The sequence below is a fragment of the Meleagris gallopavo genome, chromosome 10, assembly GCF_000146605.3.
Source record: "Meleagris gallopavo isolate NT-WF06-2002-E0010 breed Aviagen turkey brand Nicholas breeding stock chromosome 10, Turkey_5.1, whole genome shotgun sequence".
NCBI lineage: Eukaryota > Metazoa > Chordata > Aves > Galliformes > Phasianidae > Meleagris > Meleagris gallopavo.
This window is the reverse complement of record NC_015020.2, coordinates 65,710-78,112: the sequence shown is the minus strand read 5'-3', so window position 1 is coordinate 78,112 and position 12,403 is coordinate 65,710. Positions and strand designations below refer to the sequence as shown.

Below are 12,403 nucleotides of genomic sequence, written 5' to 3'. Positions count from 1 at the left end.
GCTGGCTGTGTGCTGCCGGCAGCGCGGGGACTTGGCCTTACTTCCGAGATGGAAAGAGCCGTGCCTGTTTTCAGGAACGTGATTCCAAATGCCACGTTTAATCTGTTGCTGCAAGGATGGTTTTGGAACACAAGCGGTAGAAGAGATTGATAATTCCTGAGGCAGCAGCAGGGTCGTGGAAAGTTCCAGAATGGGCATTTGTTGCCTGCCCCCTCCCCGCTGCTGCTCCTCCTCTCCTCCCCTCCCTGAAAAGCCCGGCATAAACGACTCACCCACACTTAGCGTCCCAGCAGCCTGCCCTGGGATGCGGTGCTGCTGGTTGTCTTCGGGCACTGGAGAGACTTGTTAGCAAGAGGCTGTCGGAAAGAGTGGCTGGCTCTGACTTTTCCATGTTTGGTTTGGAAGTACCTAGGACTGGAGACATTCCCCATCGCTTCAGACATGTCTGTAGTCCATCCTCAGCCCATTTTAAGCATTTAGGAGAAGAAGGATACAAGTAGATGAGTTACGGGAAAATAAAAAGGTAGGAGGCATATGGAGTGGCTTTTTTTTTTTTTTAATGTAATAGTTCTTGTTGTGTTACATAGGGATTGTCTACTTGTGTAAGCAAGCACTAATGTCTAGGTACAGAAAGCACTGGAGTTAGGCTTGTCTCTCTCTATGGATGCACAGAAGGATACCGTTCATCTCCTGTTAGGCAGGTGGACGTGCTGTGGGTATGGATTCTATAGGTTGTCTCACCTTTGTAATGGAAACCTGGGTTTAGCAGGGCTGAAGAAATTCCTCAGGAGACCTGAAATTTGACCTGATAGTACACAGCTGTGTTGTGATTTGTCCTTACTTGATAACTTCTCCTTTATTGCAGATTATGACGCACGATTATCACAGAAGAAATTCATGTCTATAGCTTTTAAGGACTTGATTACATCATCTTCAAGCCTGGTAGTTTTGGAATCCATATTGCAGCTGCAAAGACAAGTTTGCTTTTGCGTTTCAATAAACATCTTTCCTATTAGAAGATATTGAAGTGCTCTGTTTAACCACAGGGATACCACTGAAATTTTGTAAGATTTCCCAGTTGCAAATTTACAGTCATATATTTAGTAGGTAAGTTATTACTGTTAGCTGTGTTTGTGATCCTCAGAGTTCTGCTGAAATTCTGGGACTCTAAAAACTTGATGTCACTTTTATTTTTGTTTGCATTCAACAAAGCATGACAGTTGAAAATGTATGCAAACTGAAACACTTCTGGGACTGTTGTCAGCTTGGGTCAAATACTTGTAGTAAGTGAGGTGAAAACAAGTGGATTCAAGCTGCAGTTACTTGTATAGGCCTTGCTGTAACACTTACATTTTGTCACAGGTGGCTTCTCTTAAACTTCAGATGGAAATGCAGATCATTGCTGATAGTGTTAGCACTATCCCATGAACTCTTTCCTCTAAAACTGTTGAGGAAATCCTTCTCTTGCTACACTGGCAACTCAGACCTGCAGATTCAAGAGAGACAAATTTAGTATGCCATCTCAGGCTTATGTTTTAGTATTAATTAGCTTCCTGTTTGCAAAGTGGAGTTTTCCTAAAGTACTTGACAAAATGAAAATTAATTAAATGATAATGAAACAGCTTTCAAATTCAGAAGTCAGTTTTCTGAAGTTATTTTTTCCGATTTTGACCCTGTGTGTTTGCGGTGGCACCTTTGTGTACGGGTGAGATGCTCTGGGAAGTTATTTTGGCTTCACAGTGACTTAGATTTATAGTGGCTTTATTGGTGCTGATGTTCTTTCATAATTTTCAGCTACTCTGAAATACTTAAGTTGTTACTCTCAAAATTTAAAAAAAATTGAGACATATTTTTTTCTGTAGCTGTTCTGCTTCTCTTGTTAATTTAATTTCTCAATTCTTAGTTTTCATTTTAGCTGCTCTTCAGGTCTGTGCAAACGTGAAGCTGGCTGATATAACGCCTCGTGCAGTGAGCAGGCAGTGGCAATGAAGCTACCAGATTTGGTCTTTACAGAGGGCCATAAAGCTGTTTTTGTGATCCACAGGTCTTACACAGTATCTAGTTTTGGAGCTGTTACCTGCCGAAGTGATGTGCACTACCTTTTGGTTATTTATCTTATTTTATTTTAAAAAGTAGTGGCTTCTCTCACTCTGAAAAATCATTGATCTGGTCAGTCCAGAGAATTGTTGTCAGCACACCCTGCAGCAGTAGAACTCTTACAGTTTGTTTGTGTTGTGAGGGAGAGGCTGCTTTGAAACAGTTATGGCCAATGTCCAGTGTTAAAAACAGTCTGTACTTCCGTAGCAAAGCAAAATGTTTTATCTGTAAATGACACACGTTCCGTTTTCAGCCAGGCCAACGCCAAAATGATTCCTAATGGATATCTGATGTTTGAAGATGAAAATTTCATCGAGTCGTCTGTTGCCAAACTAAATGCCTTACGTAAGAGCGGTCAGTTCTGTGACGTCCGACTCCAGGTAATTCTTTTCTCTTCAGAACGGCGCTTATGTTTCTTTATTCTTTATAGCATGTAAAGCTATATGTTTGTGCTGGGATGTAGTGTCAGCTATGATGCTGTGTTTTGGCTTTTGGAGAAGAGTAGCGTTGATAACACACTGATGTTGAGTTGTTGCTGAGCAGAGCTGCACAGAGCCAAGGATGTTTCAGCTTGTCCTGCACTGCCAGTGAGGGGCTGGTAGGGGATGGAACCAGAACAGCTGCCCTAAGCTGGCCATGGGGATCTTCTGTACCACATGGGATTGCCTGAAAAACTGTGAAACTGAAGGGTGTTGGTTGGGAGGAGTGAGGACTGCTGGGCGTGCTTGGCTGGTGCTGAGCAATTGCTTGTGCATCACTTGTTTTGTAAACATACTTTTGTTACTGCTATTGTTTCTCTCCACTGTCTTGGTAAATAGCTTATATCTTAACCCACAGGTTCTTCCTTTCCTTTTCTGATTCTCTCCTCTGCCACTGGCAGGGAGATGGTGAGCCAACTGCTGGGTGGTGCTGGGTGGCCTGGAGGGTTAAAGCACAGCAATAATTTTTCCTCAAAAATCCATGTTAAAAAAGTTCAGGTACTACTTTGAGAGGAGCAATGCGCCACACTAATGTGTTCTTTTCAGGTGATGTAAACTGAAAACTATTGCTTCTAAAGTAAAATACAAAGTAATTGAACTGTGCTGTTCATTTGGGTAAGCCTTTACGCTGTTATAATAGAAATGTATTTCTATAGAAATGTATTCTTACGATTCTTATTTGTGTTTTAAATAAAGGTGTGTGGGCATGAGATGCTGGCGCACAGAGCTGTGCTAGCGTGCTGCAGTCCCTACCTGTTTGAAATCTTCAATAGTGATAGTGATTCTCATGGAATTTCTCATGTCAAATTTGATGATCTCAATCCAGATGCTGTTGAAGTTCTATTGAATTATGCCTATACTGCTCAGTAAGTATTCTTCTGAGAATTTAGAGAGGGCAGACTTGAAGTTTGAAAAATCAAAGTAGTGAAGTTGTATTTCTTTCAATAGGTTGAAAGCTGATAAAGAACTGGTGAAAGATGTATACTCTGCAGCAAAGAAGTTGAGGATGGAAAGAGTAAAGCAGGTACAGTTCCTAGCTATTCCATGTGTCCTGTATGGTTTCTCAGGCAGGCAGTTCTAGGCTTTTTGGTGGCAAAAGGATAAAAAATGGACTGTGGAGAAAGCGCTTGAGGGGATGAGCTTCTGTTTGTATTGGTTTGAGTGGTGTCAGCATCTGTTCCTTCTGTGGGTGTTATCTTTGTGCCAAAGGGCTCTCTGAAGCTGTTTTTATTTGTGTGCTTGTGTAAGTAAAATGGTATATGAATTGTAGCTGGCTCCCTTCGTGGGAGGCAGTGAAGTGTGTGGTTGTTTTGGGGGGCATAATTAGACCTGCAGCTCTGTGGCTCTGGTATGCAAAAAGGGTGTTGCTGAACATTAAGTTTGCCAGTGCTTGGCTTTAGAAATGCTCATTCTTGCTGCAAATGGGGATTTTGACAAGAGAATTTGCAATTGAGTGTAGACGCAAATCCCTATGGGCAGTTTTGAATAGGTAGAGAAGTTTTGAATAGTAGAAAAAGATGGGATCAGAATGTTATGTCAGTAACTTTTGTGTGTATATGACTTTTTTTTTTTTAATAAATGTATGCTTTAATGGAAGGGGACATTTCATTTACAGCAGCTAGCATGGGGGGCATAGCAACAGACAGTCACTGTTCTGCAGTCAGAAGTGAGTTGCTGTATATAGGAGTGGATAATTTATACATACCAAGACCTCACAAACTAAGATATAGCCTTGTTTCTGAAAGGTCTGTGGTGACTACCTGCTCTCCAAGATGGATGTTCAAAGCTGCATCTCTTATCGAAACTTTGTAAGCTGCATGGGAGACTCGCGCTTGTTGAGCAAGATTGATGGCTACATTCAGGAACATCTTTTGCAGATTTCAGAACAGGAGGAATTCCTCAAACTTCCACGGTTAAAGGTTAGCTGAAGTTTGTAGATATAGTTCTATTGTGGGATTCCAGGCAATGTGAAGGGATTTTCCAATCAGCTTTCCAAAAAGTTATCCAAGGAGCTACTATTTAATTTTTCTACTTCTAGTTAGGAGGCCATAGCATGTTGAGTTTTACCAACAACGTGAGCATTCTGCGTGTATTAATATTCATACTACCTTGAAGCTTAACTACAGAGAGTACATGCTGTCATCCTTCTTTAACGTAAGAGATAACTGCAGCTGCACTTAAATGTACTTCAGAGTTTTTGTTGCACAGTCTGAGAGCTGCAGCTGTCTTGCAGCTCTGCAATACAGTGAGAGTTACTCTCACGATGCAAAGTATGGTATGCTAGGGTAAAACCTGTAGATCCAGCATCATCCAGTAAATGCTTTCCTCTTCTATTTAAAGCTTGAAGTAATGCTTGAAGACAGTGTTGGCCTACCCAGCAATGGCAAATTGTACACAAAGGTAATCAACTGGGTACAGCGCAGCATCTGGGAAAATGGAGACAGCCTGGAAGATCTGATGGAAGAGGTTGGTCTTTAAGAAAATGGGGTTAAACACTTTTCTTTTTTTAATTATTATAAAGGATGAACCCTTTTTCTTTTCTTTTTTTTTTTCTTTCAATTTTTTTAAACTATGACCCTCAAGAATTTAAATTTTACTGTAGGTACCCCTAAGCTGAGAAACTGGGGGGGTATTCAGGTGAGCTGAATAAACTGTTCAGTCTGCTCTTCTGCTTTCCTTTTTTGCTCACTGTGTGCTGTATAGTAATCAAATAAGTGGCACGTATCTTGCTTTAGAGCTGGGGAGGTGGTACTGAAACATGCTGTAGGTCTTGATGCTTTCCTTTGCAGGTTTTGCTTGTAAATAAAAAGTAGGTAAAAGCTTCTAATGGTTGTTCCTCCCCATTGATTTATCTCCCCATAGGTTTATTAACAAAACTAGGATACCAAGGCTGAAGAATCAAGAAGAACCCTCAAGTGTATTGACACGTACAGAAGCAGCAGTCCTGCCCCAGTTCTCCTAAGAAAATCCACTGTGGGCAGAGAACGATGATGATGATTTAATGGTGTTTACTTACTCATTTACAGGATACATTATTTTAAAAGTTTTGTGTTATTAAATGGCTTTGCTCGTGAATACTAATACAAGATGTAGCCCAGACAGTTGTTAATGGAAAAATTAATGGGGAATCTAAATTTCTAATTGGCTGGAAAAAAAAATAGACTTCAGAAATATCCAGGAAATATCAAAATTTTCCCAGTTTGTTCTACAGGCGCAGTAGATCTTGAGAAATGTTTGTATAGGCAGAAGTACATGTTGATGCTGTCATATTCTCAGTGTACATTTCCTCTTGGATTAACTCTTTTTAAGCTTTGATCGTATTGAAATTCAGATGCATTTCACTGAAACAGTTGCATCTGATGTTTAGATGTGGATAGCAGTTTCCTCCTCTGCTTAAATTTGTGTTGTTGTCCCTCATCCCCATTCCTTTCTTTTAAGAGTCCATTGTTGGCTTTTCTTAACTTTTTTTGGTCAAGATAAATATGTGTATTTTTCAAAGCAGAAAACTTGTTTGTGGGGATAACAAATACTTGCATGAGATTGTGAACTTATGTAAATCTTAAATCTGCAAATTAATGTACTTGCTTGTCTAATGTTTCTGTGCTGGAAAACTCAGTAGAAGTCCTTGGAAACAGAAGATTTCTTTCAAGCTGAAAAAGTAAGGAACTTCCTCCAATGTTTGATGATTACCACCATGACATCTGCTTCCTTTTAGTTTTGTCATTCTGCTAGATTGAGATGAGATGACAAGAAGTATGCTGGCGACTGCCTTTTGTTAATCTCCCTGTAGCGAAGTAGCAATGGAGTGGAAGCCGCATGGGTAATCTGTTGTTGTTTTTGCAGGTTCAAACGCTGTACTACTCAGCTGATCACAAGCTGCTTGATGGAAATCTGCTAGATGGACAGGCTGAGGTGTATGGCAGTGATGATGACCACATTCAGTTTGTGCAGGTACAAATTGCAGACAGCCTGAGGTAACACCAGATAGACTGGGACAGTTCACAGCAGCCTGCAGTTTTGCGTACCATAGCAGAAGAAGTAACTGTAATAGTCAAATACAGGACAAGAAAGTGTATCTAGATCAAAATGGCTTGGAGGCAAATACTTAGACTCTGCTGCTGGGTTTCCATCAGTTTCCATCAGACTGCTTAAAGTGAGCCTGTGCAAAAGGGTGCTTTGGGTTTGATGGTTTCACTTTGAAGTAGGTCTTAGGCTGTTAGGAGGAAAAAAAGGTAGAGAAGCTGTAGCAGATCAGTTGCATGTTAGTAGGGATGTCTAGGAAATCATCTCCAACACACAGAAAAAAGTCTGCATGACATGCAGTTTTCCTGTTCATGAGAACAAGATGCATCTGTTAAAATTTCAACACCGAAAAATATTCCAGACATAAGTTCTAATCCTTGAGCTGCCAGCATCTTTGTCTTCTGTTCATCTATACTGATAACATGCAAGAGAGATTTTAAAAAACAGCAGGAAATGGTATCTGATCAAGAGAGAGATTATGCTTTGAGTGTACAAATCAGTCTTATGCTTTTTGAGAAGAATCCTTCTTACAAAATCCTTTCTATAACAAGAACTCGCTATTTCAGAAACTTGAATCCAGCTTTTTAGAAACTGTGGGCAGCCAAGAGAATGTGAAAAACCCACAGGCAGTGAGTCTGGGAAAAACTGATTATAAAATTTGAGTTAAAGGTGTTACAATTTCTGTGGCTGTTAAGGCAGTTTAAGGAAAAGAGAACAAAGTTTTAATTGAAGATTGAGAAGAAGCAGGCCATCCACAAGCAAATTGCTTTTCATGCTGAGCTAAATACAGCTGTTAAACTGTACCGTGTGACTGTTATGAGTGGTGTAGTCTGGAAATCTTATAACAGTTTCTATAGAAATCAGACTGCAAGTAACTGCACGGGCACCAGAAACTTTGGTACTGAGGTTATAATCTTTGTTCCTAAACAGAATAGGCAAGAATTTTAACTTCTGTGTTTGGTTTTCACCATTTAGAAAAAGTCTGAACAGTCCAGCTAACTGTGCAGTGTAGTCTGAAATGGGAAAGTTTGTCTTTTCTTGGTAAATCACAGTACAAATTTATTGAAGAAGGAAGCAGAATCTCTCACTGGTGGGAAGTATCAAGGGATTAAGAACCAGAAAGCCAATCTGAACACAGAGCAGAAATGAGTTAATTTGTTTCCATGGAATGAAGAGGATAGTTAATCTCTTCCAAATAGCTTTATACAATTAATTTCCAGATACAGGATCTTCCAGTGAGGTATTTAGTTTGTAAGTCACTTGTCTCAGATGGAAGTGGGTTTTCCCTTTGGCTTGAAATTCTTGCTAGTGATTGTCTAAGAATTAGCAGTTATTTCTGGTTGCACAGTGAGAGTACAAAGGTGCAAGCAAGGGATGAAATGAGTACTGAGCTAAGGTGTAGGGTGGTTTTGGCCACTGTTTCTGAGTAGGCAGAATACTCTTAAGCTGCGCTATAAATGATGCTCTGCCTAGGTGGCAGAAGGAGTGTCCTCTTGAATAGTTCTGTATTAGCTGAGAGAGGAAAAGGTAGAAAGAGGTAAAGTCTGTGGCTAGGTTTCTGTAGCTGTAGCTGCCTTTTGATTTTGCAGAAGAAGCCACCACGTGAGAATGATCACAAGCAGATAAGTAGCAGCTCCTCTGGAAGTCTTTCTCCAAGTGCTACTGTGCACAGTCCTAAGCATGAATGGAAGATCATTGCTTCAGAAAAAACTTCAAGTGAGTATCAGAGGAAGCGGGGAGATTGTCTAAAGGATGCATTATGTACCTGCTCTCTCCCACTCTGCAGGGATTCCACACCTGTGAAGGCGATGCTGATGATTTGAATCGAGTAATCTGCCCGGTAGTGTGTGGGCCATTTCCAGTATAACTGGGGCCAAACTGGGATCGTCTGCATTTTGGTTACATATCTAGGGATATCTGAAATCTCGTAGTGTGTACACTTGACCCAGAAAGTCCTGAGGAGATGGGCAGTCTGGTTAATTAACAGTTATTTGCTGTGCATTGGAGGAGACTCCTGCCATTACTTCAGATTACTGTTGTATGTGTTATTAGCACTGTTTTAGTTACCTAAGACTAGTGTTTTTCAGTAACTGGGCTAACACTTGAAACTAATAACCATAAAAAATAGTATGAAAGACTCTTTACACTTAGGAGAGAGGCATGGTCAAGAGGACCTAACTGGCAGTCTGGTCTTCCTTTCTGTTCTCCTTGCTGTAGGCAACACATACCTGTGTCTGGCAGTTCTGGACAGCGTTCTGTGTGTGATCTTCCTGCATGGCCGTAGCAGCCCTCACAGCTCTCCCACAAGCACACCACGCCTGCTGAAGAGTCTGAGTTTTGAGCTGCAGCCAAACGATGTAATAGAGAAGCCCATGTCTCCCATGCAGTATGCTCGGTCGGGGTTGGGCACAGCTGAGCTTAATGGCAAGCTAATTGCTGCAGGTAAAATAAACACTAGCTGTTCTTTTAAATAATGATAATAATAAACTTGCTTGATCTGGGGGACTCAGTAAACAAGTGAAGCAATGGATCTTTGGAGATTTGGTACCATTTAATGTTTTGCCTTTTCTTTTAGGTGGCTATAACAGAGAGGAGTGTTTGCGTACAGTGGAATGCTATGATCCACAGAAGGACACTTGGACGTTCATCGCGCCTATGAGAACACCCAGAGCTCGGTTCCAGATGGCAGTTCTAATGGTGTGTGGAGATGAGGTGAAATGTTGAAATTATGTAAACGTAGGTGGGACAAATATTGCAAGCTTCATAAAACGGTAACAAAAGTTGATTGTGTTTACAAGATGAGTAGAGTGATAATGAGTTGACTCGTTGCCTACTTGTAAGTGAAACGGGAATTCATGTTTTCCATTTAGGGGCAGCTGTATGTTGTGGGTGGGTCAAATGGTCACTCGGATGACTTGAGCTGTGGGGAAATGTACGAGCCAGAAATAGATGACTGGACTCCTGTTCCAGAACTGAGAACCAATCGCTGCAATGCAGGTAATTGATCTGCAGCTGATCAACAGCTTTTGTTTTTTCTATATTAATGTAATAGTTTGCTTACTGTTATTTCCTGTATCAATAGGAGTGTGTGCCCTGAACGGAAGACTGTACATTGTTGGTGGTTCAGATCCTTATGGCCAAAAGGGACTTAAGAATTGTGATGTGTTTGATCCCATAACAAAATCTTGGACAAGCTGTGCCCCCCTCAATATCCGTAAGTTTACCATGCAGCTGAGAATCATAGAATCATGGAATCGCTCAGGTTGGAAAAGACCTTAAAGATCATCAAGTCCAATCATGACCTGGCCACACTACCCCAACTCTAAGAACCCTTCGCTAAATCGTGGCTCTGAGCATCACATCCAAATGGTTATTAAACACATCCAGGGATGGTAACTCAACCACTTTCCTGGGGCGGGAGGGGAAGGAGATTGTAGATTTGAAGCAGCTGATACTTACAGGTTTTTTTTGTTATGGCGTGCTGTTAGTGCAGGGCCTCTGTACTGAGCTTTAACTTCTGGCATTTGCTTGCAGGGAGACATCAGTCTGCGGTGTGTGAGCTGGGGGGCCACCTGTACATTATTGGTGGGGCAGAGTCGTGGAACTGCCTAAGCAGCGTGGAGCGCTACAATCCTGAGAACAACACCTGGACCCTGATGGCACCCATGAACGTGGCTCGGAGGGGAGCTGGAGTGGCTGTGCACGATGGTAAGCACACACGGGCTTAAGCAACCTCATTCATTTCCTGAATTTGTCTTTGAGGAAACATTATAGGAGGAACCTGGCTATGCTTTAATCGATTAAAAAACTATAACCAGAAAAATAAATATTTATATATTTATTTTACAAGCATCAGCTCCACCCTTTCTTTTCAAGGTATCACACTGCAGCTTCCAGACTGCAACTGTTTGAAATTAGGTGCTGGAAATTATTCAGAGAAATCAGCTCTAATGAACAGGATAACCCGGCTGATCAGTGCTGTGACTTCAGATCTCGAATGAGTGAAGGTTTCTGACAGGAAACCTCAAGCTCTTTCATTTTGGTGTGATCTCCCTTGAAAAAGAGAGGCTGTTGTTGGAAATGTAGAGGATGCTTAAAACTCCCATTTTTTCTCCTTTGCACAGGAAAACTTTTTGTTGGAGGAGGATTTGATGGTTCTCATGCAGTAAGCTGCATGGAGATGTATGACCCTGCTAAAAATGAGTGGAAGATAATGGGAAATATGACCACTCCAAGAAGCAACGCTGGGATTACAACAGTTGCAAACACTATTTATGCAGTTGGGGGATTTGATGGCAATGAATTTCTGAACACAGTTGAAGTCTACAACCCAGAATCAAATGAATGGAGCCCCTACACAAAAATTTACAAGTTTTAAGTGAATTAAATTCCCATTTCAAACTAACAGGCTTAGTGATGTAACTGTGTTTTAGTAGAGGTATACATGTGAATAGGGCTGGGGAGGGCGTAGATGTTGCCAACAGCAACACAGAGCTTTTGCATATTGCATATTAATGTGCTGTACATATTTGTTTTGGAAAGAATATTGAGATAAAGGGGTTTCTGGCGTATTTTAGAACTTTATTTTAGTTTTTTTAAAGACTTTGAAGATACTGCAAGAGAACCTAGACTGGGCATATCATTTCAGGAGCTTCCTCCAGCGTTTGTTTTTGTCACTTTGCACATTAAGCAACTTTCTTTTCTCATAGTGTGTTCTTGGGGCAGGAAGTGCAAGGACTGTGGAGGATAGTTTTCTCATTGGGCCTTGTTTTTCTTCAGTAACTGAAACAATCTGTAACAAGCCTTATTTAAACAGATATAATGGATTTTTTTTTTTAATTAAATATATGCCTGCCACTACCTTATCTTTTATGATTGTCTTTTTATAACAGTTTTTATATACTCAGCAGAGTGTTTTATCTGTTGACATAAAAATGGCAGATAAAGATATTGAAGCAAGGAGGCAGCCTTGGACTTCACAGCAAATGAGTGGGACAACTGATTTGCCCCTGTACCTGAACTTTTGCCTCTGCTACAGTATTGCAACTTAGCATGCAGAACTTTGATGAGATGGGAATGGAGTTTCTGAATATGATGTAGCTGTGACTTTCCAGTATGGGAAACTTATTTTGGCTCCAAATAATTTGACGAAAATGCAGACGGTGATTTCTGTACAGCAGTTTTGTTACTATGGTTGACCTAACGTTTGTAAAACAAACTTTAAGTGTGGGGTTTTTCTCATGGTTTTTAAACTGTTTCTGAGTTGGCAATGAAAATGTATTCATTTGATCTGATTAATAACTGTCTTATTTTTCTAATATTACAAATTTAAACTCTGGTAGAACACATAAGAAACCAAATTATGTGCTCATAGTACTGTGTTTTAGTTCACTTCCTGTCTTCATACAGATGTGTTGGCTTGGATGACTAAATGTGTCTAAATGTGTAGTTCCTGCACATCTAACTCCAGGTGCCAAAAGCAGCACTTATGGCTTGCTGATGATGCAAACATTAAAGGTACCTTTTGGGAAATCCTTGCACCACAGGGTTGCAGTGTGGTGTCTTTGTGTTCTGTTCTTTAGTGCTTATAAACTGTCCCTAATTAAAGCAGAAGTTCAGGTGTCCTGGTGTGTTAGGCAGACAAGGTAGCACCTGTAACTGAGCCATAGGCTGAGGGAACCAGAAGTGTGAGGGGCCTCCACATGCCTCCCACTGTACTGATGGCACTAGCACCTGGCTCGAGGAAAACCACTGTGCTTGCCCCAGGGAGTTGCAGCAGCTGCCAGCTGGCTCCTCGCTACGTC

General features: G+C 41.0%; 1 protein-coding gene across 1 annotated transcript; it reads left to right on the top strand.

Moving 5' to 3' along the window:
• Window positions 1-160: 160 nt before the first annotated feature.
• Window positions 161-12,212, top strand: IVNS1ABP (influenza virus NS1A binding protein). Its single transcript, XM_010715526.3, has 15 exons — window positions 161-523; window positions 866-1,107; window positions 2,351-2,477; window positions 3,273-3,442; window positions 3,525-3,600; window positions 4,322-4,495; window positions 4,917-5,042; window positions 6,420-6,527; window positions 8,189-8,315; window positions 8,817-9,041; window positions 9,175-9,296; window positions 9,470-9,596; window positions 9,682-9,813; window positions 10,134-10,307; window positions 10,724-12,212. The coding sequence occupies exons 3-15, from the start codon at window positions 2,367-2,369 to the stop codon at window positions 10,975-10,977; spliced, it is 1,926 nt and encodes a 641-aa protein (XP_010713828.1). The 5' UTR covers window positions 161-523; window positions 866-1,107; window positions 2,351-2,366; the 3' UTR covers window positions 10,978-12,212.
• The last annotated feature ends 191 nt before the right edge of the window (window positions 12,213-12,403 follow it).

Excerpts from the sequence above, each read along its gene's own strand:
- IVNS1ABP (XM_010715526.3), top strand. The coding sequence starts at position 2,367 with ATGATTCCTAATGGATATCTGATGTTTGAAGATGAAAATTTCATCGAG. Across the intron at positions 5,043-6,419 it reads TGGAAGATCTGATGGAAGAG|GTTCAAACGCTGTACTACTC; the intron begins GTTGGTCTTTAA and ends TTGTTTTTGCAG. Across the intron at positions 9,297-9,469 it reads TCCAGATGGCAGTTCTAATG|GGGCAGCTGTATGTTGTGGG; the intron begins GTGTGTGGAGAT and ends TTTTCCATTTAG.